This window comes from Panthera leo, assembly GCF_018350215.1.
Source record: "Panthera leo isolate Ple1 chromosome Y unlocalized genomic scaffold, P.leo_Ple1_pat1.1 chrY_random_Un_scaffold_81, whole genome shotgun sequence".
In the NCBI taxonomy this organism is placed as follows: domain Eukaryota; kingdom Metazoa; phylum Chordata; class Mammalia; order Carnivora; family Felidae; genus Panthera; species Panthera leo.
In genome coordinates, this window is record NW_024962235.1 from 258,999 (window position 1) to 286,883 (window position 27,885).

The window sequence follows — 27,885 nt, forward strand, 5'->3', positions numbered from 1 at the left end:
TCTCCTATTTTGGTTTGTTTCTTTGTTTGTTTGTTTGAGGTTGTTTTTGTTTTTGTTTTGTTTGATTTTTGGTTTCAATAGCATTAATTTCCGTTAATCATTGTTATTTTCTGTCTCCTGAATGTTTTGGGTTTCGTATGGTGTTCTTTTTACAGCCTCTTAAGGCGTAAGGTGAGGTTGTGTCTCTGAGATCTTTCTTTCTTCTTTAGGAAGACCTGACTTGCTAGATAGGTCCTCTTATAACCGACCCTGGTGCGTCCCAGAGGTTTTGGGTTGTGGTGTTATCACTGACTTCCATATACATTTTCATTGACTTCCGTATACTTTTTATATTCTCTTTCAACCCTTGCTTAGCCCATTCAATCTTTAGTAGGATGTTCTTCAGTCTCCCAGTATTTGTTACCTTTCCAAATTGTTTCTTGTAGTTGATTTCGAGTCTCTTAGTGTTGTGGTCTGAAAATATGCACGGTGTGACCTCGATCTCTTTGAACTTCCTTAGGGATGACTGTTTTCCCCAGCATATGATCTATAGAGGAGAATATTCCATGAGCACCGGAGAAGAATGTATATTCTGCTGCTTTATTATGAAATGTTCTGAACATATCTGTGAAGCCCATCTTGTCCAGTGTGTCATTCAAAGCCCCCGTTTGCTTGTTGATTTTTCGTTTACATGATCTGTCTATTGCAGTGAGTGAGTGCATAGAAGTCTCCTCCTATGATGGCATTACTAAGAATGAGGTTCCTTATGTTTGCGTTTAATTGGTTTGTATATTTGGTTGCTCTCAAATATGCCACATAAATGTATCCATTTGCTAGGTCTTCTTGGTGGATAGACCCCTGAATTATGACATCATGCCCTTGTGTATCACTTGACACAGTCTTAAATTAAAGTCTAGATTGTCTGATAGAAGTATGGCTACTTTGGCTTTGTTTTGTTGACGGGTAGCATGACAGATGATTCTCCATCCCCTTCTTTTCACTCTGAAGTTGTTTTCACATCTAAAGTGGGTCTCTGGTAAACAGCATATCGATGGAACTTGTTTTCTCATCCATTCTGTTCCCCTATGTTTTTTGATTGGAGCATTCAGTCCACTGACGTTTAAAGTAGTACTGAAAGACACGATTTTATGGCCATTATCTTGTTTGAAGAGTTGGAGGAAAACATATCTATATATCTTTATATCTGTATCTACGTCTCCATCTCCATCTATATGTATATGTGTATGTGTATGTATATGTATATGTATATGTATATGTATATGTATATGTATATGTATATGTATGTCTATGTATATGTATTGTATTAACTGTATCTATATATCTATATCTATATCGATATGTATATGTCTATATACATCTATATATATAATTCTATATCTATTTGTATATATAAATATAATTATAAAGATAGATAGATAGATAGATAGATAGATAGATAGATAGATAGATAGATATCCATTTCCCTCTGAGTGTCCCCCCTTAAAATTGCATGCAGGTGTGATTTAGCGGTCACAAACTCCTTTAAATTTTGTGTATCTGGGAACCTTTTTCCTCTGTTTCTATTTTGAATGACGGCCTTGCTGGATAAAGAATTCTTCACTGTGGATGTTTCTAATTCAGCACTTTGAACGTATCCTACCACTCCTTTCAGGCCTGCCAAGTTTCTCTGGATAGGTCTGCTGCAAACCTGATCTGTCTTCTCTTGTAGTTTAGGGACTTGTTTCCCTTGCTGCCTTCATGATTCTCTTTGCCTGAGTACTTTGTGAGTTTGGATATGATATGCCTTGCTGAGGGTCAGTTTTTGTTGAATCTGATGGGGTCCTCGGTGCTTCCTGGATTTTGATGGTGTGTCTTTCCCCAGGTTAGCAAAATTTCCCACTATGATTTGCTCACATAACCTTTCTACCCCTTTTTCTCTCTCTTCCTCTTCGGGACCCCTATGATTCTGATGTTGTTTTTCGTTCTGCATGAGTCACTGATTTCTCCAATTCTTCAATCGTGCTCTTTTCCTTAATCTCCCTCGATTTTGCTGCTTCCATAGTCTCCATAAGTTGGTCCTCTGAATCGCTGATTCTCTGTTCTGTCTCATCCATCCTTGACACCGCTGCATCCATCCGTCATTGCAGCTCAGTTATATCATTTTTAATTTCATTCTGGCCAGTTTTTACTGCATTTTTTCTCTGCACAAAGGGACTCTAATCTACATTGGACTGCAGCTAGTATTCTCATAATCGTGCTTCTAAATGCTGCTTCAGACATCTTGCTTGTGTCTGTGTTGGTTGAATCCCTGGCTCTCGTTTCTTCAGGCTCTTTCTTTCTGGGTGAATTCCTTCCCTTTGTCATTTTGAATGGAGAAAAGGAACTCATGAGGTAGAAAATTCAATGAAATATTCAAATTATAAAATGTTAAAAGTAAAAACTTAAAAACACACATGTGAATAATGGAATGAATGATGCTAGATTCTAGGCATGTTTCACCTGGGTGTTGAAAGTGGTTTTGACACAGGAGAGAAAAAAACGTGGGAGTGGAGAAAAATTTAGAAAATACTAATAAAAAATATTAAAAAGGGAAATGTTGTGAGAATTTGAAAAATCAATACACTGAAGTAGACTAAAAGGAGAAGATGGGAGTAAAATAGAATCTGTGAATATAGACACAAAAGGAAAGAATAATGTAGAAGAGTATTAAAGAAAGTTAGTAAAATTTCCACCTGCCCAGTCTCCTTCGCCTCTCCGCGCACAAAAGCACCTCCCTTCCCATGCCTCCTCGCTCTCCAAGTTCACTTCTGCATGCCACGTACCTGCTGAATTCGGTGGTTCAGGATATGCAGATTGCTGTGCTAATCCTCCAGTCAGTTTCCTGGGTGGGTAGGATGGTTTAGTGTTGGTCTGGCTGTATCTCATGCACGCGAGACACTTAAGAAGCTTCCATGCTGTCTGCCATCCGGGCTCCTCCCCAAAGAGGTGAGATCTGTAGCACCAGTTCTCCGATATGAGACATCCCACAGGAAAGTTGTGGTCGGTGACAAAGCGGAAAAGGGCATGTACCAAACAGGGAGGTCACCCTGGAGGGGGAGGCAGAGAACCTGCTCCAGACCTGGGAGGGGAGGCAGGGGCTCAAATGCTGGAGCCACGCCCACTGCCCTCCAGCTGATTGTTCCTGAACAGCAGCCAACTGTCTGGGTCTGGCCTGGAGCGCCTTCACCCCAAGGACCCATGGTCAAAAAGTTCACTGCCTCTGCCTCTGCCTCTCCCCCACCTCCACCGCAGCCACAGCCACAGCCACAGCCACAGCCACTTCAGTGTCCGAAGGGCCACGGGGCCGTGGGCGTGCTTCCCAAATGCTGGTGGGCTCCAGAAGGAGGCAGCAGGCATTTAAAAACCTTGGGCCTTGACACTCCACCTGCTGGGCCTAGTCTGGAGCCTCATGCCTCAAGTTCCCACTCCTTCTGCTCTATGGCCCTAGCCTGAGGATGGGCTAGGGCCCCAAAGCAAGGGAGTCCTGTTCCGGAAAACGCTGAGATTCCTGACAATACCGGGCCTCCATTCTGCTGGAAGAGGGCGTTCGAGAGTCCAGGAATCGTGGCAACACCCCTGTCTCAGTCCCAGACAATTTCACTCATTCATACGCACTCACACGCACACGCACGGGCACGGGCACACACACACACACACACTCCCCCTCTGTGGCTGTCTCTAGTGGTGACTTACTCTCCTTCTTTGGCCTCCTTCCATGTCCCTCTGGCCTCTGTCTGTCTCTGAGTCCCTGTGATCATTTTCTTGAGGGAACGCTTCCTCCCTCCCGCACCTCCATCTCTCTTTCTCTGTCTCTGTGCTGTCCTTGCACAGTATCAGTGCATCTGGGTTTCCGTGAGCTGTGCGTGTCCATATGGACGGAGTAGGCTGCTGATGGCACAGGGCTGCAGGGGAACACACAAAGGAACGCACAAGTACCAGGGGTCAGAGCACATCCAGACCTCCTAAGCCGTGACTGCCTCCAGGCAGCCCACACAAGCTGGGTATACATGTGAACTGAGAAAGGTCAGTCCCTTGGCCCTTGCCCTGTAGGTTGCAGCCAGCTGGGAGGTACTGAAACCCAAGGGACTGCCCGGTGTTGAGAGGGTCTGAAGAAAGGGCAGGAGCCGAGGAGGCAGGGAACCTAGTCGTAGCTGGTGTTTCTCCACATGCCATGTTCCGGTGCCATTGGTACTGGAAGGTTGGTATCAGTTGTGGCTCTCTTTCCTTGGCATCTCAATGCAAGCTTCCGTGACCCAATGGAGGTCCTGAATCTGCCCTAGTTTTCAGCCAGGTTGGGCCCCAGGACAAATGCACGTGCTGTGTGAGGGGGGAAAGCAAGTGTGAGTCGTGAGGAGGAGCTAGCCTCGTGAGTGGGATGTGGCAGAGGGCATGAGTGAGTGCACAGGTCCACTAGAGTGTGTCTGTGAATGTATTGTGGCTGGCGCCTGTGAGTACTTTTGCCTGAGACCTAGCGTTTGTGCTGGCAGCGTGCACGTGTCTGTGTCCACGTGCCGCGTGGCCGTGCATCTTTGTGCCTGAGTGAGTGTGTGTAGGCCGTTGGCAAGCGAAGGAAAGAGACTGGGGGCTTTCCTGACTTGGTGAGTAAGGGGGGGCTCCAGTGCCAAAGTGCAGCGAGTGCAATCCCTTCGCGCCTGGGATCGACACGGAGCTAGCTGATCACCTTTCATGACGGGAGGAAAGCCCGGACTTTGCCTGGGTCCGCTCGTCCTGTGTTGCCTTGGCCAGGGGCAAGTTGGGGTTGGGCCACCCATGGCGCAGTGGAGGAGGACCAAAGTTCCCTGCAAGGAAGTGGGCGTTAGTGGAGGGAGGCAGCAGAGAGCATGAGTAAGTCTGGCCCTGCTCCTGGAGCGGCCTAGGGGATCATCGCAAGGCCTTGTGGTCCCAGCCAGGGTATGTGTCTCGGTGAACATCCTCCTGGATGACCCTGCAGAGACAGGCCTGGCTGGTCTAGAGTCCCTTGCGAAGTTGGGGCCCGGCCCCTGGACCCCAATACTGTGGTAGGTGTTGTTCAAACTGAAAGGCATTGCCTGCTTGTCCCAGACGGTCCCTGCACCTGGGACCCAGATTTGTTCCCACGTTCCTGCCGCGGGGTCTCCCGGCGATGCGTGGGAGTTTGACAGGCCCCATTTCTCTGGAGGGAGTGAGTTGCATAGGTCAGGTGCACCAGGGTCTGGGCCTGCTTTCCTGTCTTGCCCACCCGCTACGTCCTCTGCTGAGGGCAGCTTGAGGGCTCACCACTGGACCTGTTCCTCTCCCTTTCTGGGTAAGAGTTTGCCTCTCTGTCGGTCACACTGGCCACCCCCTCTCAGCCCCCTACCACCTGTTCAGCCTCCCCCCATCCACCTGCGTTTCTATGCATTGCTGTCACCTGAAGCGGTGGTGTGCTGCCTCATATATCACAGCCACCCTGGAGCATTTCTGTACCCCGTTCGTATCCTGACATAGCCCAGCGAGTCTGGAGGAACCTCTTCTGTGTCACGGAAGCAACATGTTGGCCAGAGGGCCCGGCACACGAATTTGGAAATCCTAGAATCCCCCGCCTGCCTGGCAGCCTCCTGGTCCCATAAAGAGGTAGGGGAACACTGCATTCCACCAAAGGGAAAAGGCAATGCATGAGTGTGGTGCCTGGCCAGGCAATGCATCTCGAGCCTCCAATCCTGCAGTGGCTCTGTGTGGTGTGTGTGTGTGTAGCTTATGCTGTCTGACATAGACCGGCAGGGAGTCCACATCACCACTGCCCTGACAGGGAGGGAGACCACATCATCGCCCTCACTGCACACCGTCTGCAGCTTATTGCTTTCCCAAAGTGGTCATGTGGCTTCATGTAGACCCTGGGGCGTGTCCCTCACTTGGGTCCCAACACTGCATCCCCCAACCCCCCGATACCTCTCGGAGACCCTTGAAAGCACGCTGCCTGTGGCACAGGGGGACAGTGTTTTGAGCCAGCGCCCACGCTCATGGCAGCCTGCCGCCTAAGTGAGTGGTAAAGGAAATGGGACCAGGATGAACAGACATACGGCCAACGAAGGCCTGGGGAGGGTCCCTGTGAGAAGATGGCCAAGCATTGTGGGAGGAAGGGGACCGCTGTCTGTGGGACAGACACAAGCTCCAGGAATCCCAGGGCCCACGGTCACGGGTCTTTCCTGTGCACTGCCACACACGGGAGCAATGGGCAGCCCATCATGAGAGGGGGGTGTGTGCTTGCCAGTGTGTCACTTTCCAGGCAACGGGGACAAACGGCAAGAGCGGCGCGCATGATACGCAGCCTCCCCTAGTGTGGCGTCCTCTCCACGTCACACACCTCTGGTCACCGACCTTCCCTAGCCGGTGCACTGCTAGACTGCTGTCATGACATACGTGTCTTCTGGGAGCAAGGATGGACGTAGAGAGTATGCAAAGGAGGCTGAGCAGATGGAAAACCGGGGTGCACAGACAGCAGGCGCACAGCTGACATGCGTCTCCCGGACAGCCAAGGTGATCCGCTGAGTGGATTTGTCGGACTAGGGGCACAATGAACAAAGGTGGCGGTGTAAATGGGCAAAGCGGGGAGGTCCCCCTTTACCCGTGTGTGTAGATAGCCGCGTGCCCAGCGCAGCGTGGAATGCAAAGGTCGCTTTCGCATGGCCAGAAGCCAAACAGGGCACCCAGAGCGCACAGAGGGCCGGCTGCAAGCCCCCCGGAGGAGTTGCACTGCACGGGGCCCAGAGCCTTCCTGCCTATGCAACAGACGCGCCCCAGTTTCCGGGTGACCTAGGGGCGGGACCGCCGAAGCCACGCACGCCACCGTCCCTATCATTGGTCCTGAAGGCAGTGAAGCGGCCTGGGCGTGGCTTGGAGCTCCCTCAGCCTCAAAGCCGCAGGCGCACACCTCTCACCACAAAGGCCTCCGAGGCAGCATCGGCATAGCGATAGCCACCGCCGAGGCATCCTGGGTACAGCACCATGCGCATGCGCATGCGCATGCGCCCCCTCGACCTTTGGGCTCTGGGAGGAAGGGGGAGCGAGTTGCCAGCCATTGCCCTCAGGGCTCCACTCACTGGGTCTGGGGAGGGGGGCCGTGCTTTCACCTCCCGCTTCGTGGTCGGTAGGAGCCACAGTTGGTGTCTCGGGCCGGGGCCGCATGTTGCGCGACTCGTGTTTCCGAAACACTGGGGATGCCCGGAGGCCCCATGCCGCCTTCGACCGGGAACGGGGCGGTCGAGAGACGAGGGCCCGTGGGGACACTGGGTCTCCGGCAGGGCCGGAGGTGCCGCAGGCCGAAGGCTTGCAGGCCACAAGCGAACAGCCTGTGCAGGAAGGCCAGGCCCGACCCGAGAGGCAGGTGGGCGGCCCCAGCGAGATATCGGTGCCGCTGGTGCATGACATAGTGGCGGTGGAGGCGCTGTGGGGCCTGGCGGAGGAGGAGGTTGAGGTGGCGGCCGCGGAAGAGGACGCGCCTGGGGAAGAGGGGCATGAGCAGAGGAAGAAGGGGGAGGAGGACGAGGAGCAGGAGCCGGGGAAGGAGAAGGTCCAAGTTCACGAGGAGGAGGACCTGAAGGGCGAGGGGGAGCAGCAGGACCAGAAGAGCAGAAGGAGGAGGAGGAGGAGGAGGAGGAGGGGGAGAGGCAGCAGGAGGAATGGGAGGAGGACGACGACGAGGATGAGGATGAGGATGAGGAAGATGATTTTCAAGAGGAGGAGGAGTGGGAGGAGGATGACGATGAGGATGAGGATGAGGATGTGGAAGATGATTTTCATGAGGAGGAGAAGGAGGAGGAGCAGCAGAAGCCCAAGCAGAAGGAGGAAGAGCAGAAGGAGGAGGAGTTGGCGGAAATGAAAGGGGAGGAGCAGGAGCAGCAGGGTATACAAGCAGGCGCGGCGGCGGCCAGGGCGCCGGCCGCGGCGGTGGCGGTGGAGGCATTGGCGGCGGCAGTGGCAGGGGAAGGGGACCAGGAGGAGGAGGAGGAGGAGGAAGGGAAGGCGTGCGAGCCATTAAAGGGAGAGCAGAATTGCAAACCGAGGAGGAAGAGGAGCAGGAGAAGGAAGCGCTGGAGGAGCAGCAGCAGGGCGAGGAGGAGGTGGAGGGCAAGGAGGACAAGGAGGAGCGGGAGGAGGAGGAACAGAAGCCGAGTGAGCAGGAAGGCCGATGGGTGGAAGAAGCCCAGCAGCTGCAGGTGAAGCAGGATAAGAAGGAGCAGGTAGAGTCAGGCCTCCGTCCTTGCCCTTCCCCACTGGAGGCTCTGGAGGCTCTGGCGGCCCTTCAGATAGAGCTACAGCCGGTGAATAAACAAGCCAGCCGGGAGCACGCTCGACTCAAACTCAGGATGTGGCAGAGGCGGCAGCGACATCTGCAGCAGAGAGGTGCCCTTATCCAGGGCATCCGTGGTTTCTGGGCCAAGGCTGTATCCTTCCTGCTGCTGGTGGAGGGTCCAGAGGGGGCTGGGCTTGCGCAAGAGGAAGGAAAGGGCGGTGCCATTTAGAGGAACCCAGGACAGGGACTGGAGCTAAGCCACGCTCCAGTGGCCGGGAACGTGCAAACGTGATCCCATCCGGTGGTCCTGGCTCTGCAATGAGTGTGGGAGGAGGGCAGTGCCGGGGTGGAGGAGGCATGTGTGCTTTACGTCGCACCTGGCACGGAAACAGCGCTGGGAGAGTGGGGAGTGGCGGTGGAGGTCCAGGCCAGGTCGGGGAAATGACCGAGGGCTTCTTCCCACACAAAGCCGCGTGGGGGCACGTTTCTGGGTCCCGCTAAGCATCTTGCTGCGGGGAAGGCGATGTGAATGCCCACTGGTCGGCGCGAGACCGGATGTGTGCTGTCTGGCTGTGTGGAAGTAAGCGTCCTCAGTGTCCTCACGAGCACACAAAGCTAGGCGTGGTTGCGGGCGTCTGGGCATGCACAGCCTCCTGTGCGTGTCTAGCAGAGCCCTGCGCGATCCTGAGACCCCGTGGGCCTGGACGCAGCCTGTGGGGAGGGCTTGAGACCCTGGGGGAGGACGCCAGTCCCGGGGGGAGGACGCCTGGATGCTGTCCACACTGGTTCTCTGGTTCGAGCTCTCTCACGCCCAGCACCTGAAGGCTCTTTGACCTGCGGCAGTTTGTGAACCACCCTCAGATGTCAGCCCTGATTAGTAAGCCCGATGAAAGCATGCTTCGCCACATGACCAATTTGAAGGTCGGCCTGGGAGTGGGAGGTGGTGTGGGTGGCTGGCTGTGTGGGGAGGGGAGGTGGTGGGGAGAAGTGATGTGTTCCTTCCTCAGGGGAGGGCGGGTCTCCTGGAACAAGATTTCACATTTCTGCCCCACTGTACCACGGCAGGTGGAGGAACACAAGTTTCCCAGGGAATGCCGGAAGATCCTGCTGTTTTTTGGCAAGAACTCCTACTTCCAGAATGAAGTCGTTACGAAGGAGTATGTCCTAGGCCTTGATGGTAAGTGTCCACTGACTGCATGGGCGGCAGTGGGTGGAGGGTTGAATGCGATAAGTTCTCTGGCGCCTTCTCACATACTCGTCTTCCTGCAGGGTATAGGGCGTCTCATTCCAGTCCCATCCAGTGGTACCCAAGGTACAGACAGGAGGCCTACAGACGCAGGCATGACAACAGCAGCCTCAACTTCTTCAACTGGTTCTCTGACCACAGCTTTGCCGGCTCTAGCAGGATTGCTGAGGTGGGGCCCTGTAACAAGGAAGGGAGGTGATTTTCATGGGTTCCCCCACTGCGTGGGATAGCTACCTGAGGCCTGGCCTGTCTCCCCTACCAGATAATCATAGAGGATCTTTGGCCCAACCCCCTGCCGTATTTCAAGATGAAGGAGGCCCCAGGAGAGAGAACTGAGAGGGAAAGAGGTGAGCAGCCAAGGGTGTGGGCACGGAAATGTGTGCCGTGGGGTCCAGGGCACAATTCTCTTCTGCATGGAGGCACCGAGACTCACAGCGGCACAGGAGGTGACCCCAGGTCAAAAGGGCATCAGCCTGAGACAGGGAGTCTTAAGAAGTAACGTGTCAAAGAGGCTTTGCCCCTTTGGGGAGCCTGAAGGTGGGAAGGGGGCTAGACAAAAAGAATGAGCAAAGCGGGACAACCAAAGCTGGCTCATCACATAGCACGGTGACAACTGTCATTCCCGGACCATGAACCCCACCCTCAGGCCTCCTACCACCATCCCACATGTTGTCTGGCTTCTGGATCCCCTTGTCAGCTTTGGCACAGCTTATCACACCCTCCCATCCTACTTTCCGTTTGGAAACATTCACGCAACCTTACTCAGGGCCAAGATAAGACTCTCACCTGTCCTGTGTGTGTGTGTGTGTGTGTGTGTGTGTGTGTGTGTGTGTGTGTCTGTCTGTGTGTACCCATATACCCCAGGGATATGCACGATCTTGAGAAGAGTATGAAGGAGCGTCGCACTTCATCGACCCCAGTGGAAACCCTTCCGATGCTCACCGATGGTCCACAAGATTCTCCTGGCCATGAAATAAGGACAAGGGTGGTGGTGACACGTGGCGCAGGGCGGGGGTCCAATACATTTGAAGAAATATAGAATGGGAGATAAACAGCATGAAGTGTTTGTGTGTGTCTTCCTCTCAGGTTCGCTCTGGGGCGTGTCCATGTATACATGCGGCTGTCCAGAGGTGTAAGTGTTCTGTGCCTGCACATTGGAGTTCCAAGGAAGGGCGGGACGTAGGACATTGTCCGTAGGGATGGGTCACACATTGGGATTGCATGTGAGGTCAGTAAGATTGAAGCAATGGGGACTTGAGTGAGGGAGGCCAGGGCACAAACCTGAGAGAAAGGCCAGTGCCCAGGTTCATAGCTTTCCTGTGAAAATGAGGAAATTCAAGGAAACGGAGAGGCCAGCACAGGCCAGGGATGTCCAATATTCAGGGTTTGGGCATGTCCATGATGGTGCCCCCAGAATCCCTCATGGGGACACCCTCAGTCATGTTGACTGAACCGCCACACAGGGAGGAATTCCAGGGTTGATTACCCTCTGGTTTTCAGACGTCTACCAATGCAGACTGTCTTGTGGACAAGGTCAGGATCTCAGGACCAGCCACACATATTTGAGGGATTGTGAGCAGGTTGTAAGATTGGTGTCCAGGGGAAGGAACCGAGGGACCAGAGGCAGAGTGGGTGGGTAAGACCGATGAAGTTCTGCTTCAGGCAGAGTTGACAGGGACAACATACACACTGCAGAGAAAACAGCCCACTACAGTCTCACGCAACTCCAAAATCACAGCCAACTTTTCTGGTTCCACTTCCTGAAGCTGAGCCTCCCAAACACCGCTTCACTTATTCTCACACACACACACACACACACACACACACACACACACACACACACACACACACACACACGACTCCTGAAGGAGTCCTAGTGCTGATGCCCTTGTGTGAACTTTGCTGTTTCTGAAAAGACCTCTGGTTACGAATGGGTGGCCCAGATTGCAAGCCAACAGAGGGGAGGGTCGCGGGGAGGTGGGGCTCTTCAAGGGCACGAACACGCCAACCTCTCCCGTGTGCCCTCTGCCCTCTCATCATCAGCCGTGATGAGTCGGGTGATGCTCTTCCTCTGTGTCCACAGGCTTAAGCCGTGTGTCCAACACGCCATGTGAGACTTGTGAGAAGACTCCCAAGTGCAAACACCAGCAGGCGCTCAGGGAGGTCGCCTCGTCCCAGGCAGCCTGTGTTCCTTTGCCTGAGTGCCAGGACAAAGGCTGCCTCAGCCACATAGGGAACGATGGACTTGTGAGGCCTTAGCATTCTGTGCAGAGGTCCCCGGCAGGCCTGGAGCTTAGAAAGGACTGGGACGAGCCTCACCTGCGAAGACGTGAGTGCTGGGATACTCCTTACACAGCAGATGGCTGCTTGCCAGAGATGTCTGTGCTAGGGATGGGGCAAAAGCTCCACCGTGCGAGCAGTGCAGTAGACAGAGTTCAGCCTTGTCCATCGCAGGCTCTTCTGTATCCCCATGTAACACGGCCCCCAGCACAGCGTGCCTGACACTGACCTCCCGACACTAATATTCCTGTCTCCCAAGCTGCCCAAGCTCCCCAGGATCCCCACTGCACAGCTCTGCAGTACAAGAGCCTTCTCTGCAGTGGGTCTATTCCAGAGAAGGCGTGGGCAGTCCCAATGCATGGAGGCCTCTTGCCCCTATCATATGCAGACAACATGGTCAGCGGGGTGTCAGCACGCTGTGGAGTTGAGGATCTGTGCGACCAAGCCTTACCTCTTCCAGGGCAGAGGCTGTCGCACTCTCTAGAAGGGAAGGCAGGCCTTTCTCTCGCTGCTGTCTGCACACTGGCTGGAGAGGCACGTCTTCTCAGCTGCTTGATGGGTAAATGTCAGGGTACCCTGGAAAAGCTCCCAGTGCTGACCCGAGTCTTTGGGTGTGAACATCCAAAGAAAGTATGGCCAGTGATTGTGCAGTGGGAATACGGCCTCAGTGGTCATGAGGCTGGGCCCTTTGGGGCATCTTTCTGCACAAGCAGGCCGTTACTTGATAGGTCTTGCCGAGCAGGAACACTTTACGGGACAGGTGAACACAGGGTCCCCCACATGTTAATATCTCCAGCCAATACCTCCTTCGGGGCCAGGGTGACGTTTCCGCCCGGCCTGTCCCAAAGACAAGGTACGGACAAAGTGTGGGTGTGGAATACACTCACGGCACCCAGAGCCAAACCCTCAAGTGTGGACACTTGAGGTCCGTGGGCAGAGGCCTCGGTGCTCTGTGTCCGAGGGATTACAGCCCTCATGCTGCACACCCGGCATCCCCGGGTGTCCTCCTGTATCCGCAGCTCTCCCCGGGGAGCCCTAGGGTCCAGGAGCTGCTAAACCCCCTGCACAACTGTATCTGCTGCCCAGCGGCCTCTTCCACCCCAACATCAGCGTGTGTGGGCTCCAGAGTGCTGTCCCTCGAGAGAGGACACCCTCAGCAATTCAGGAGCCTTCTGACTTCCATGTCTCTGAACCACACGTGTCTCATTGGCCTGTCGGGATCGTCACGTTGTTCTCTGTTCACAGGAAATGTCTCGCATTGCCTGTGCTCCTCTGTCTCCCTGAGTGAGCCCTGGCGTGTTTGTGTCTTTTCCTGGCTTTGCCTGTGCCGACACCTCTCTGGTGATGCCTCCTTGCCTGGCCTAAGTGGGCACAGCTGTACCCGTGTAACCGCCTTCGTCTCTGCACACCTGTGTGTTGGGTCAGCTGTGGCTCTGGTGGCCTGTCTTGTCTTTGGTGTATGCTTCTGCGCTTGAGTGTGCTTCCCTCTGCATTCAACCCCTTTCTTCCACTGACAGATCCAGTTGCTGTCCTGCTGTCAGGTGGAGGGGCTTCTGCGTGTTCTGTTCTATGTTCCAGGAGCCAGAAATCCTTCCGTGCCTGTAGGACCTTCGTCAGAGGATTGGCCATGCACTCACTGCCAGCCAGTCAATGTCCCCAAATGCAGCTGGCTTGCTGTGAGCATTCCGTCACACCTCTATTTTCTGTCCTTCTGTTTTCAAACCCTTTGCGCCCGAGGGGCTCAAACGTCACTGGCCTGCACATTGCAGATGCAGGCGTAAATTGTGAAAAGCGGACCGGCAACGTTTTCCCACTTACTCTTTTGCCACGTGGCATGTTCCTGGCTGGGAGAGACTTCCCCCTGCCAGTGTGTGTCTCGTTTCCGTGTGCCTCCTGTGTGTTCTGGTCCCTAATTTGTCCATTACGTCCTACCTGGGAGTCTGATCCATGTTTGCAGGAACGAGGCTGACACCTTTGACTGCTGGGTTCTGAGCTCAGCTTAGTCCACCAGGACTAGTGCGTGCCTGAGGGACACAACGGGCAGTGACGGATGTGCCCGTATCCTTCACGTGCAAGCGCTCCGTCCAGCCACCTTCACCGGGACATTTCTCAGCGACCCCTCTTTGTTTGTGGTGAGAGCACTTGCCTCTGAGAAATCTGACGAGGCGGTGAAGCATTGCTTACGGCTGCCCTGTGCAAGTTAGATCTCCAGAACTCATGCACATGGCATGACTGCATCTTCACACCCGAGCCCCGACACCTCCTCATCGCACCCTCCCCTGATTAGCACCACTCTACTCTCTGGTGGACTGCATGCCTTTAACTCCTTTAGTCTCCTCAGGAATCCATCAGGCAGGGCTCACCACCACTGTGCTTCTGTCAGGCGCTGGCTTCTTTCAGTGAGCCCAGTGCTTTCTGCACTGATGCTCAATGCACCCGCAGAAGGGTGAGCCACACTAAGCCCGGCGGCAAACCCTTTGGCCCTACATTTCCCACACGTGTGCCTGGTGGCAGAGGTGCACAAGGAGCCCGCCTGCATGCGTCTCCCAGGTCCTCCACAGGGTACAAAGTACCGCCTCAGGAGGCTGATCCGCATCACATGGGCATAGCTCTGCTTGCACGTGTTAGCCTTTCGTATCATACAGGCAGCCCAGACTTAGAAATCCTGCTACCTGCTTACAACTATCCAGCCCTCGTGCTTCTGCAGACGCTCTGTGTCTGTACAGACATTTGAGTCACGGTCTCGTGACCTTCCAATACAGCTTGATGGTCTGTCCTTAGCTTACAGCCTGGGATGCGGTTCTCACTCATTGTCCTCCCCTCGGGTGCGAGTTTCCTCCATCACTGTGGTGGAAGGTAACCTTTATCACCATACGTTGGCTTGAAATTACTGGGCGGATCACCTGTCTGCGTCCGGGGATCCGAAGGAGACCTTGGCTCTTTTGCTCACGGTCCACCCTTTCTCTGTGATGAGTCGCTTTGGATGAGAAGCTTGCCAGAGGCGAGGGGGCCTCAGAGTTGAGCACATTTCCTGGGCATCTGTGAGAACTTCGTTGGCTCCACTCGGAAAGCATTGACATTCATGGATGTGCAGCCTCTGCTTTTGCTTGAATTTGCCGAGCTTTGGGACGTGATTTCTTCCCGCACGTGCTGTGCCTAAACCTCTGCTGTGTCTTTCCGGCAGTCCCGTTTCCTGTCTCCTGCTGGTAAGTGCAGGGCTTCCAGCAGCCCTGTGGGGAACGGGTCCTTGTTTTCTTCCCTGCGGTGCCCTCTTCCTCACCCCGAATGACCTCATTGCAGCTTCCTTCTAGTTCAGCGATCGTTTCAGACTGCCCTTAAGGTCCAGGTGGGAGCGGTGCCTTTTGTGCTGAGGGCTGACCACTGTACAGCATTCGTCTCTGTGCAAATTGCACAGGTGAATTTCACCAGGTGAAAGTGCACACTGCAGTTGCCCTGTCTTCAGAGTCAGCCCACCTGTCTCCGCCTCGGCTGCCCCTGCTCTCCTTCCTCCTACCCTCTCCTTACCTCCCCCTCCCTTGTCTTCTTCCTGTCCCTCCCTCCCACTTTCCTTCCAGCTCTCTTTGTCTTCGTCTCCCTCCTCTCCATCACTAATGCCTCCCCCTGTCTCCGCCTGTCTTCCTTGTAATAGGTGCCCCTCTGTCTCTTCTTGTCTTGCTCCTCCTCCCTGTCTCTCCCGCCAATCTCCCCGGACTCTCCCTCTCCAGGCCGGTCTTCCCCTCCACTCGTCCTTCCTTCATCTGCTCTGCTTGCACGTGTCTCTCTCTCTCCCTCTATAGCTCTGTCTCTCTGTGTGTCTCTTTTTCGCTGTCTCTCTCAGTGGACCTTCTGTGTCTGGGTGCATGCTTCTTCAGAATTCTTGTTGGTGCCTGGGAAATGGGAAGGGAACTCGTCTGCTTTCGTGTGTACTAGTGAAAGCAGGCACAGGGCTTTCTCAGAGACAGACACAGACAAGTCTGCAATTCTCGGTGAAGGGCCCCTACGTGCCCTGCGTGGTTGGAGCCGTCCTCCTTTTAGTGGAAGGTTAGATTTCAGGACCGGAGCAAGCTGCTAAATCCTACTACCCCATCTCCCTGGCGCTCTGTACGGAGATCAGTAGGGCACCAGTGGCAGATGGTGCTCTGGGGGTTGTTCTTTGCTGTGCATTGCAGTGCAGTGAGGTCTACTGAGCTGTGTTCTTGCAAGGACATGGCGGTGGGGTGGGTCTAGGGTGGGTGTCACTGGTTCTGGGTGGGCACCCACCTTACCGCCGCCCTCAGCCTGACGGCCAAGGAGGAGATACCGTGCGGACGGCCATGTGGCCCCGGTAGGCGTGACACTAAGGACTTCTCCAGGCTTTGCCCCAGCTTCATGAAGAAGGGGCAAGGGACGGAGCAGGGAGTGGCTCACGGCGTGGACGATCCTGTGCTGAATGCTCTGGTGCCCGTAGTGAGGCCTCTGGGGAAAGGGTGTATAAGCGACCACAGACTGCGCGATACCGGGGACCTCGCAAGTGAAGCCTGGAAGGTGACAGCGCTGAAGAGGACATGCGGCAAACGGGGGCCACGCTGGCACCTTGGCACTCGCTCCAGAGCCTGGACCGGCCATTGGCGCGCGCTTGCTGGCGGCCAGCACCCTGTCTTGCTGTCTTGCAACCGATTGCTCCCCGAACCTGGCCAGCTGGCCTGACCTGCCCTGGAACCACTTCGCCCCCAGGCCGCATGCGCACACTCTTCACTGCCTCTGTCTCGGCCCCTCCTCCACAGCAGCCACAGCCAATGCGGAGTCCTCAAATCCCAGAGCCTGTGCGCCTGCGCTCAACTTTGGCGGGCTGCGGCGGGAGGCTTCAGGGAGCTAATGGTCTTGCGGCCAAGGCTCCCCCCACCTGCTGCCGTTTCCTGTCCTTGTCCTGAGGCTGCCCTAGCTACACTGGGGCCGGGGCCGAGCGTCATGGCCAGCGTGTCGCGGTCCGGACAAAGCGGAGATTCCCGCCGACCCTGGGCCCTGATCGTCCCGGATGCGAAAGGTGGAGAGTCCCGGCCCCGCGGGAATGCAGGGGCGCTGGAGGGCGTGGGCTGGCCGCAGTCCCCAGGTTCAGGGGCGGCAAGCGCCCATCCTGTGCAGGAAACCCAGGCCGGGTGTGAGATACAGGTGGCAAGCCCAGCGGAGGAATTGGTGCTGATATTGGATGACGGAATGGTGGCGGCTGAGGTGGTGATCGGGGAGGAGGAAGAGGACGGCGAGGCGACCAAGGATGAGGTGGCTGGAGAGGAGAATTCTGAGGAAGCCAAGCCAGAAGCAGAGGACATGCACGAGGAGGAGGAGGAGGTGGAAGTTGAGAGACAGCAGCAGGAGGAGTTTCAGGAGCAAGAGGAGAAGCGCGAGGCAGATGCAGAGGCGGAGGAGGGGCCCCAGCTCTCACAGCCGCTGCAGCAGCAAGAGCCAGCGCTGCGTCCTGCCTCAGCCCAGGACCCGCTGGCAGCACTGGAGCGTCTTCAGCTGGAGATCAGCGCTGGGAATGCCCAGGATTCCAGGGCCTTATGGCGGCTGAAGCGCAGGATTCTTCGGAGGCAGATTTCTTACCTGGATCACAGAAGGGCCATCATCAAGCACATCCCTGGATTCTGGGCCCAGGCGGTATCCTGCCTTGTGCTGGTGGGTGATGGCGGGGGCTGTTGTGCAGGAGGGCTGGGCACTGAGAGCAGGGTGCCTCAGGGCGATGGCCCCCAGAGAGGAGAGCTGGGGAATGGTCCCTGGCCCTGGGTTGGTGTGGTCTGGGATCCAGTGTAAGGCCTTGGACAGGGGCGGTTGTTGGGGATGGGGGGACTTGGTGACTGGGTCTGTTTCCTCTAGGTCTCCGCCAACGTTGGCCTGCAGGCTGGTCTCAAATATTACTTGCAGACACGAGCCATGTGTCCCCATGCTACCAGAGCTAGGGTAGCACAAAGCAGCCTTCACTCAGAGCAGATAAGGCAAGGAAACATTTCGCTGCAAAATGGGAGAGTTACGCAGGCCGCACACCCACCTTCACATTCACAGGCTGTGCACGTTTCCTAGCAGTTCCTTCAAAAGAGAGCATTTCAGACACACACTCATGACCTTTAGTGGAACCACGCCACGCCCCTTTGCCAGACAGTAGGACGACTGAGACCCACTCCGAATGGGGTACAAGCTGCCTCCTCAGACCCTGACACACACACACACACACACACACACACACACACACACACACACACACACAGAGGATTCTCTCCTGGTATCTCCACCCCTGCTTCCCTCTCTGTCCTCAGGCTCCGGCTCGGTCCCACCCATGTCTTTCTCTCCGGACTGGCTGTGTCACTGTGTCTAATCCTTTTCCCTCCTCGGCCCTCCTCGTCCGTGCTTCTCGATCTCTTTCTCCCTCCCACACCCTCCGCTTGCGGCGTAAATGTGCAGTCGGGTTCCTGTAAGCCATGTTATTCCATCTGGACTCAGGAGGCTGGTGACAACATAGGTCTTCACGGGAATATGCCAAGAAACCCAGCCGTGAGGAGGGGTCAGAGCACATGCCGACATCACAAGCTATGATGGGCTGCTGGCAGCCCACACAGGTCAGATATAGGAAGGAACTGTGAGGCGTGCAGGCAGTGGAGTCTCCCCCTGCTGTGTGCAGACAGCGTGGGAGGTACAGGAAGCCAACGGACTGCCCAGTGTCGATGGGGTCTGATGCATCTGCAGAGGCTGAGGAGTGTGGGGACTAGTGTTTCCTGGTCTTTCTGCACATGCCGTGATCTAGTCCCTTGCTCTTAGCCTGGGAGGGTTGGAGGGGGGCTGTGTCTGTTTCCACAGCATCTGAAGGCACAGCTCCTTGACACAGCACAGATTCTGAATCACCCCCAGTTGTCGGCCATGATCGGTGCCCAGGACAAAGACGTGCTCAGCTACGTGGTCGACTTGGAGGTGAGACCGGGGAGGCTGTGGCTGGGGGCCGTCCCGTCGGGTGTGGGATTTGGGCAGGAGAGGGTGAGGCAAAGGTGCTCACCCTCACAGCCAGGCAAGTAGCTCAGGACCCCGAGGGAGGACACTTGCCCCCTCCTGTCCCATTGCTCACGGCAGGTGGAAGAAGTGGGCCATCCCAAGTACCGCTGCAGAGTGATGTTTTTCTTTGGGGCCAACCCGTACTTCCGGAACCCAGTGATCATTAAGGAGTATCAGCTGAGCTTTGCTGGTAGGGTGTGGGTCCCATGATGGTGCGGGGCAGGGGGATGAGGAGCATGAATCAGGGGCAGGAGGGAGGGGGAGGGGGAGGGGCAGGTGGGTGGGGAGGAGGCCGTCAGCTTGCTCCTCAAATCCTCTCTTCCTGCAGGCTACAGGACATCGCGTTCCACTCCAGTCCAGTGGTTCTGGGATTATGAACGTGGAGCTCCCAGTCGCAGGCATGACCCCACCAGCCTTAACTTGTTCAACTGGCTGTGTGAGCACAGCTGCCCAGGGGCGAACAGGATTGCCGAGGTGGGGCCCCTGAGGCCTTCGTCAGCAGTGGGGATGTGGGTGGCCCCCGGCCAGAGAGGAGAGTGGGCTATGCCCAATGTGGCGCCGGCCTGTGTCCTCTTCCAGATCATCATCGAGGACCTGTGGCCCAATCCCCTGCAGTACTACCTGAGGGAGGAAGGGACCAGAAGACAGTGATCTGACGTGCTCACGTGTCGGTGAGAACCCCAGTATGCGGTGTGTTGACCTGCGTGTTGTATGGGCAAGGGAACGTGGGCCACACATTGGCTTGGAAATGGAAGGTCCGCCGACACAGGGACACAGGTAGCATGGGGAGAGGGTGGGAGGATGACAGGGGACCTGCAGAGACTCAGCTGCAAACACACAGAGGGTCGAAGCCTGCAAACCAAATGCAGTTGTGCTGTGGGCTGGGGCTTTGGAGAGCAACTCGGGAGGAGCAGTGCTTCACCACAAATGCTCCCCGTGGATGTCCGCCCTGTCCCGGGCTTCCCCCTGCTCCTTCAGTCTGGATTTGCCTGCCAGTCTTTGGGTCAGGAGCTGCCGTGTCCCCAGGAGCCACTGTGGTGAGAATCTCGCACTTCCTTCCATGTGCCCCACCACGCCATGTCCTCCCGCAACCCGACAGCCATTCTTAGAACTGGTCCAAGGCCATTGGGGGCTGGAAATGAATCCCTGGGTGAGAAAGCAAGGGGGATCGCAAAAGGGCGAGGCACAAGAGTGACACCATCTGGGATGTATCTGCAAATATCCCGTATCATTCTTGGTGTCTGTTGCGTGGGGGTGCGTGTGTGTGCGTGTACGCAAATGTGTCTGCGTGTGCCCACATGCGTCAGGGGCTCTGCATCTGTGTGGGCGTGAATGGCGCAGAGCTTCTATCTTTGCCCATGCAGAAACAATGGAGGACGCCACCAGTGCTGGAAGAGATGGGTGGATGAGTCTCCTGTCTTCTACGTGCCCCGGAGAGAATTGAGGAAGAGATAACGTGTGGCAGCCTTGAAGAGTTTCCACGATGTTTATGTGGACACATACAGGAAGCTAAAAACCCTTCTGTTTTTGGTGTGTGTGTGTGTGTGTGTGTGTGTGTGTGTGTGTGTGTGTGTGTATGGGGACCTGAGGAGGGACGATGAGGAAGGGACCTGAGTGTGACTGTCCTGCCGCTGCCCGGGTGATTCTGTGTGTGCAGGAGAGGTGCAGTACTGGGGTGGGGCCGGTGTTGCCATGTGCACAGAGGCCTGCCTTCTTGGGCAGGAAGAGCCTGGAAGGAGGAGGAGGAAGAGACAGACCTGTTATTTGGAGGTTTATTGTATAGGCCAGAGCCGAAAGGCAGGGAAGGGGATTGCACAGTGGGACCAAATTGGTCCATTGGGTCGTGGTACAGTGTGGCCAGGACTCGGGGGGTTTCATCCAGGACCCTTGCTCCCAGAGGGGTGTTGTGTCCTTGGTGAGATAGAATCCAGTCAGCAAAGCCTCCAGTCAGGATCAGAGCTAAGACCACATGTCCCCGGACAACTCAGGAGCAGGCAGCCTTCTCATAGTCGACCCCATGGCCCAGTGGAGGATGTCCGACCTGTCCTACAAGGAACTGGGGACGACTGTACGGATGCATCAGGTCCCATGCAGTAACCTAGGCCTGACCTTATCCGCCTAGGGGGTGATCGAAGCGCCTTGGGGTCCCAGGCCTGGCATATGTGTCGGTGAGCTTCCTCCTGGATGGCGCTGCCGACACAAGGCTGGCTGGTCAGGGGTCGCGTGTGAGGCCCGTTGGGTCCCGGCCTCTAGGTCCGATACTGCTGTAGGTGTTGTTGAAAAGACAGAGCACGATATGACCATCCCTTGGGTGTCGCTGCACCGGGGATCCCGTCGCTGCTCCCAGGTTCCCACTACCGAGTCTCCCCGGGAGGCCTGGGAGGTTGCCAGGCTCCTTTTGCAGGGACACAAAGGCTTGTGAGAGCCCATCCGCAGGGTCCGGTGCTCATTGCGGATGACTTGGGGGCAGTGCGAGATCTATTGCTCCCGTCCTTAGAGGAGATTGTGGTAGTCTTAAGGGACAAAGATGTGCCTGGAGAATAGAAGGATGTCCAGAGGAAGCATTGGAGGAGGAAGAGGACGAGGAGGAGTAGGAGGATGAGGAGGAGTTGGAGGAAGAGGATTGGGAGGAGTTAGAGCTGGAAGAGAAGGGTGAATGATTGGGTGCAGGAGAGGGAACAAGTGGAGGAGGAGGATGTCCAGGATGAGGAGGAGCGCGAGCCAAAGGAGCAGGAGCAGCTGGGGGAGGATGTTGAGGAGGACGAGAGCAGAGGGAAGAGGGTGGGGAGAAAAGATAGAGCCAGGGTTCCAGAGCATGAGTAGAAGTGTAGGAGCAGAAGGAGGAAGAGCCCGAGGAGGAAGAGGTGGAGGGAGAGGAGGAGCAGGAGGAGTTGGAGGAAGAGGATTGGGTGGGGTTAGAAGAAGAGGAGGAGGAGAAGGAGCAGTGAATGACTGGGTGCAGGAGAAGGACAAATGGAAGAGGATGATGTCCAGCACCAGGAAGAGGAGGATTACGGGCCAGAGGAGCAGGAGCAGCTGGAGGACGGAGTCGACTAGGACGAGAGCAGAGGGAAGAAGAGGTGAAAGGTCAGAGGTAGGGCAGGAAGGGCAGTAGCAGGAGAGGACGTGGAGAAGGAGGAAGAGTTGGAGGAGGAGGAAGAGGTGAAGGACGAGGAGGATCAGATGGAGGAAGAGGACTGGGAGGAGTTACAGGAGGAGGAAGACGAGTGAATGATCGGGTGCAGGCGAGGGAAGAAGTGGAGGAGGAGGAAGTCCAGGACGAGCAAGAGGAGGAGCACGAGTCGAAGAGCAGTAGTAGCTGGGGAGGAAATTGAGGAGGACGTGAGCAGAGGGAAGAAGAGGAGGAGGAGGAAAGGTAGAGCCAGGGCTGGAAGAGCAGTAGCTGCAGAGGGGGAGCAGAAGGATGAAGAGGCCCGAGGCTAAGACTTCCAATACTGTGTTGAATAACAGTGGAGGCGGTGGACATTCCTGTCTCGTTCGTGACTTGAGCTGAGAGCTTTTGCTCCTTGAGATGATATTCACGTTGGGTCGTTCATACATGGCTTTATGATCTCGATGTGTGCTCCTTCTATCCCTACTTTCTTGAGGGGTTTTACCAGGAAAGGATGCTGTATTTTGTCCATCACTCTGTCTGCATCGATTGAGAGGATCCTGTGGTTCTCGTCCTTTCTTTTATTGATGTGAGGAATCACGTTAATTGTTTTGCAGATGTTGAACCAGCCCTGCGTCCCAGGTACAAATCCCACTGGGTCGTGGTGAATGACATTTTCATGTATTGTTGGATCCGAGTGTCTAATATCTTGTTGAGGAGTTTTGCATCCATGTGCATCAGGGAAATTGGCCTATAGTTCTCCTTTTCAGTGGGGTCTCTTTCCGGTTTTGGAATCAAGGTAACGCTGGCTTCATAGAAAGAGTTTGCAAGTTTTCCTTCCATTTCTATTGTGAGAACAGCTTCAAGAGAATAAGTGTTAACTCTTCCTTAAATGTTTGCTGGCACTCCCCTGGAAAGCCATCTGGCCCTGCAGTCTTCTTCCTTCGGCAGGTTTTTGATTACTAATTTGATTTCTTTACTGGTGATGGGTCTGTTCAAATTTTCCTTTTCTTCCTCTCTCAGCTTTGGTAGTGTATATATTTCTAGGAATTTGTCCATTTCTTCCAGATTGCCCATTGTATTGGCAAATAATTGCTCCTAATATTCTCTTCTTATTGTTTGCCTTTCTGCTGTGTTGGTTGTGATGTCTCCTCTTTCATTCTTGCGTTTCTTTATTTGGGCCCTTTCCTTTTTCTTTTTCATCAAACTGATGACTGGCTTATCAATTTTGTTAATTCCTTCAAAGAAGCAGCTTCTGGGCTCATTGATCTGTTCTCCTATTTTGGTTTGTTTCTTTGTTTGTTTGTTTGAGGTTGTTTTTGTTTTTGTTTTGTTTGATTTTTGGTTTCAATAGCATTAATTTCCGTTAATCATTGTTATTTTCTGTCTCCTGAATGTTTTGGGTTTCGTATGGTGTTCTTTTTACAGCCTCTTAAGGCGTAAGGTGAGGTTGTGTCTCTGAGATCTTTCTTTCTTCTTTAGGAAGACCTGACTTGCTAGATAGGTCCTCTTATAACCGACCCTGGTGCGTCCCAGAGGTTTTGGGTTGTGGTGTTATCACTGACTTCCATATACATTTTCATTGACTTCCGTATACTTTTTATATTCTCTTTCAACCCTTGCTTAGCCCATTCAATCTTTAGTAGGATGTTCTTCAGTCTCCCAGTATTTGTTACCTTTCCAAATTGTTTCTTGTAGTTGATTTCGAGTCTCTTAGTGTTGTGGTCTGAAAATATGCACGGTGTGACCTCGATCTCTTTGAACTTCCTTAGGGATGACTGTTTTCCCCAGCATATGATCTATAGAGGAGAATATTCCATGAGCACCGGAGAAGAATGTATATTCTGCTGCTTTATTATGAAATGTTCTGAACATATCTGTGAAGCCCATCTTGTCCAGTGTGTCATTCAAAGCCCCTGTTTGCTTGTTGATTTTTCGTTTACATGATCTGTCTATTGCAGTGAGTGAGTGCATAGAAGTCTCCTCCTATGATGGCATTACTAAGAATGAGGTTCCTTATGTTTGCGTTTAATTGGTTTGTATATTTGGTTGCTCTCAAATACACCACATAAATGTATCCATTTGCTAGGTCTTCTTGGTGGATAGACCCCTGAATTATGACATCATGCCCTTGTGTATCACTTGACACAGTCTTAAATTAAACTCTAGATTGTCTGATAGAAGTATGGCTACTTTGGCTTTGTTTTGTTGACGGGTAGCATGACAGATGATTCTCCATCCCCTTCTTTTCACTCTGAAGTTGTTTTCACATCTAAAGTGGGTCTCTGGTAAACAGCATATCGATGGAACTTGTTTTCTCATCCATTCTGTTCCCCTATGTTTTTTGATTGGAGCATTCAGTCCACTGACGTTTAAAGTAGTACTGAAAGACACGATTTTATGGCCATTATCTTGTTTGAAGAGTTGGAGGAAAACATATCTATATATCTTTATATCTGTATCTACGTCTCCATCTCCATCTATATGTATATGTGTATGTGTATGTATATGTATATGTATATGTATATGTATATGTATGTCTATGTATATGTATTGTATTAACTGTATCTATATATCTATATCTATATCGATATGTATATGTCTATATACATCTATATATATAATTCTATATCTATTTGTATATATAAATATAATTATAAAGATAGATAGATAGATAGATAGATAGATAGATAGATAGATAGATAGATAGATATCCATTTCCCTCTGAGTGTCCCCCCTTAAAATTGCATGCAGGTGTGATTTAGCGGTCACAAACTCCTTTAAATTTTGTGTATCTGGGAACCTTTTTCCTCTGTTTCTATTTTGAATGACGGCCTTGCTGGATAAAGAATTCTTCACTGTGGATGTTTCTAATTCAGCACTTTGAACGTATCCTACCACTCCTTTCAGGCCTGCCAAGTTTCTCTGGATAGGTCTGCTGCAAACCTGATCTGTCTTCTCTTGTAGTTTAGGGACTTGTTTCCCTTGCTGCCTTCATGATTCTCTTTGCCTGAGTACTTTGTGAGTTTGGATATGATATGCCTTGCTGAGGGTCAGTTTTTGTTGAATCTGATGGGGTCCTCGGTGCTTCCTGGATTTTGATGGTGTGTCTTTCCCCAGGTTAGCAAAACTTCCCACTATGATTTGCTCACATAACCTTTCTACCCCTTTTTCTCTCTCTTCCTCTTCGGGACCCCTATGATTCTGATGTTGTTTTTCGTTCTGCATGAGTCACTGATTTCTCCAATTCTTCAATCGTGCTCTTTTCCTTAATCTCCCTCGATTTTGCTGCTTCCATAGTCTCCATAAGTTGGTCCTCTGAATCGCTGATTCTCTGTTCTGTCTCATCCATCCTTGACACCGCTGCATCCATCCGTCATTGCAGCTCAGTTATATCATTTTTAATTTCATTCTGGCCAGTTTTTACTGCATTTTTTCTCTGCACAAAGGGACTCTAATCTACATTGGACTGCAGCTAGTATTCTCATAATCGTGCTTCTAAATGCTGCTTCAGACATCTTGCTTGTGTCTGTGTTGGTTGAATCCCTGGCTCTCGTTTCTTCAGGCTCTTTCTTTCTGGGTGAATTCCTTCCCTTTGTCATTTTGAATGGAGAAAGGGAACTCATGAGGTAGAAAATTCAATGAAATATTCAAATTATAAAATGTTAAAAGTAAAAACTTAAAAACACACATGTGAATAATGGAATGAATGATGCTAGATTCTAGGCATGTTTCACCTGGGTGTTGAAAGTGGTTTTGACACAGGAGAGAAAAAAACGTGGGAGTGGAGAAAAATTTAGAAAATACTAATAAAAAATATTAAAAAGGGAAATGTTGTGAGAATTTGAAAAATCAATACACTGAAGTAGACTAAAAGGAGAAGATGGGAGTAAAATAGAATCTGTGAATATAGACACAAAAGGAAAGAATAATGTAGAAGAGTATTAAAGAAAGTTAGTAAAATTTCCACCTGCCCAGTCTCCTTCGCCTCTCCGCGCACAAAAGCACCTCCCTTCCCATGCCTCCTCGCTCTCCAAGTTCACTTCTGCATGCCACGTACCTGCTGAATTCGGTGGTTCAGGATATGCAGATTGCTGTGCTAATCCTCCAGTCAGTTTCCTGGGTGGGTAGGATGGTTTAGTGTTGGTCTGGCTGTATCTCATGCACGCGAGACACTTAAGAAGCTTCCATGCTGTCTGCCATCCGGGCTCCTCCCCAAAGAGGTGAGATCTGTAGCACCAGTTCTCCGATATGAGACATCCCACAGGAAAGTTGTGGTCGGTGACAAAGCGGAAAAGGGCATGTACCAAACAGGGAGGTCACCCTGGAGGGGGAGGCAGAGAACCTGCTCCAGACCTGGGAGGGGAGGCAGGGGCTCAAATGCTGGAGCCACGCCCACTGCCCTCCAGCTGATTGTTCCTGAACAGCAGCCAACTGTCTGGGTCTGGCCTGGAGCGCCTTCACCCCAAGGACCCATGGTCAAAAAGTTCACTGCCTCTGCCTCTGCCTCTCCCCCACCTCCACCGCAGCCACAGCCACTTCAGTGTCTGAAGGGCCACGGGGCCGTGGGCGTGCTTCCCAAATGCTGGTGGGCTCCAGAAGGAGGCAGCAGGCATTTAAAAACCTTGGGCCTTGACACTCCACCTGCTGGGCCTAGTCTGGAGCCTCATGCCTCAAGTTCCCACTCCTTCTGCTCTATGGCCCTAGCCTGAGGATGGGCTAGGGCCCCAAAGCAAGGGAGTCCTGTTCCGGAAAACGCTGAGATTCCTGACAATACCGGGCCTCCATTCTGCTGGAAGAGGGCGTTCGAGAGTCCAGGAATCGTGGCAACACCCCTGTCTCAGTCCCAGACAATTTCACTCATTCATACGCACTCACACGCACACGCACGGGCACGGGCACACACACACACACACACTCCCCCTCTGTGGCTGTCTCTAGTGGTGACTTACTCTCCTTCTTCGGCCTCCTTCCATGTCCCTCTGGCCTCTGTCTGTCTCTGAGTCCCTGTGATCATTTTCTTGAGGGAACGCTTCCTCCCTCCCGCACCTCCATCTCTCTTTCTCTGTCTCTGTGCTGTCCTTGCACAGTATCAGTGCATCTGGGTTTCCGTGAGCTGTGCGTGTCCATATGGACGGAGTAGGCTGCTGATGGCACAGGGCTGCAGGGGAACACACAAAGGAACGCACAAGTACCAGGGGTCAGAGCACATCCAGACCTCCTAAGCCGTGACTGCCTCCAGGCAGCCCACACAAGCTGGGTATACATGTGAACTGAGAAAGGTCAGTCCCTTGGCCCTTGCCCTGTAGGTTGCAGCCAGCTGGGAGGTACTGAAACCCAAGGGACTGCCCAGTGTTGAGAGGGTCTGAAGAAAGGGCAGGAGCCGAGGAGGCAGGGAACCTAGTCGTAGCTGGTGTTTCTCCACATGCCATGTTCCGGTGCCATTGGTACTGGAAGGTTGGTATCAGTTGTGGCTCTCTTTCCTTGGCATCTCAATGCAAGCTTCCGTGACCCAATGGAGGTCCTGAATCTGCCCTAGTTTTCAGCCAGGTTGGGCCCCAGGACAAATGCACGTGCTGCGTGAGGGGGGAAAGCAAGTGTGAGTCGTGAGGAGGAGCTAGCCTCGTGAGTGGGATGTGGCAGAGGGCATGAGTGAGTGCACAGGTCCACTAGAGTGTGTCTGTGAATGTATTGTGGCTGGCGCCTGTGAGTACTTTTGCCTGAGACCTAGCGTTTGTGCTGGCAGCGTGCACGTGTCTGTGTCCACGTGCCGCGTGGCCGTGCATCTTTGTGCCTGAGTGAGTGTGTGTAGGCCATTGGCAAGCGAAGGAAAGAGACTGGGGGCTTTCCTGACTTGGTGAGTAAGGGGGGGCTCCAGTGCCAAAGTGCAGCGAGTGCAATCCCTTCGCGCCTGGGATCGACACGGAGCTAGCTGATCACCTTTCATGACGGGAGGAAAGCCCG

General features: G+C 53.5%; 2 protein-coding genes and 1 long non-coding RNA gene across 3 annotated transcripts; 2 read left to right on the forward strand and 1 right to left on the reverse strand.

Annotated features, from left to right (window-relative positions):
- Window positions 1-650: 650 nt before the first annotated feature.
- Window positions 651-3,308, reverse strand: LOC122212851. The gene is made up of 2 exons (XR_006199342.1): window positions 2,802-3,308; window positions 651-1,110 (listed from the first exon to the last, which is right to left on the reverse strand). It is a non-coding gene; the product is annotated as an uncharacterized LOC122212851 (long non-coding RNA).
- Window positions 3,309-7,159: 3,851 nt separating this feature from the next.
- Window positions 7,160-10,572, forward strand: LOC122212861 (testis-specific Y-encoded protein 3-like). Its single transcript, XM_042926839.1, has 7 exons — window positions 7,160-7,590; window positions 7,892-8,420; window positions 9,113-9,190; window positions 9,335-9,446; window positions 9,539-9,684; window positions 9,778-9,862; window positions 10,380-10,572. Exons 1-7 carry the CDS (start codon window positions 7,160-7,162, stop codon window positions 10,406-10,408), a joined length of 1,410 nt encoding a protein of 469 aa, XP_042782773.1. The 3' UTR covers window positions 10,409-10,572.
- A 5,400-nt stretch (window positions 10,573-15,972) lies between these two features.
- Window positions 15,973-20,327, forward strand: LOC122212848 (testis-specific Y-encoded protein 1-like). The gene is made up of 6 exons (XM_042926826.1): window positions 15,973-17,429; window positions 18,654-18,731; window positions 18,888-18,999; window positions 19,138-19,283; window positions 19,389-19,480; window positions 20,174-20,327. The coding sequence occupies exons 1-5, from the start codon at window positions 16,650-16,652 to the stop codon at window positions 19,458-19,460; spliced, it is 1,188 nt and encodes a 395-aa protein (XP_042782760.1). The 5' UTR covers window positions 15,973-16,649; the 3' UTR covers window positions 19,461-19,480; window positions 20,174-20,327.
- Window positions 20,328-27,885: the final 7,558 nt, after the last annotated feature.

What these genes read in the sequence shown, in the direction of transcription:
- LOC122212861 (XM_042926839.1), top strand. Translation starts at nt 7,160, where the DNA reads ATGTTGCGCGACTCGTGTTTCCGAAACACTGGGGATGCCCGGAGGCCC. An exon ending in GCCACATGACCAATTTGAAG is followed by an intron (nt 9,191 to 9,334) that starts GTCGGCCTGGGA and finishes GTACCACGGCAG; the next exon opens with GTGGAGGAACACAAGTTTCC. An exon ending in GAGAACTGAGAGGGAAAGAG is followed by an intron (nt 9,863 to 10,379) that starts GTGAGCAGCCAA and finishes CATATACCCCAG; the next exon opens with GGATATGCACGATCTTGAGA.
- LOC122212848 (XM_042926826.1), top strand. Translation starts at nt 16,650, where the DNA reads ATGGTCTTGCGGCCAAGGCTCCCCCCACCTGCTGCCGTTTCCTGTCCT. An exon ending in CTGGATTCTGGGCCCAGGCG is followed by an intron (nt 17,430 to 18,653) that starts GTATCCTGCCTT and finishes GACACAGCACAG; the next exon opens with ATTCTGAATCACCCCCAGTT. An exon ending in GCTACGTGGTCGACTTGGAG is followed by an intron (nt 18,732 to 18,887) that starts GTGAGACCGGGG and finishes TGCTCACGGCAG; the next exon opens with GTGGAAGAAGTGGGCCATCC.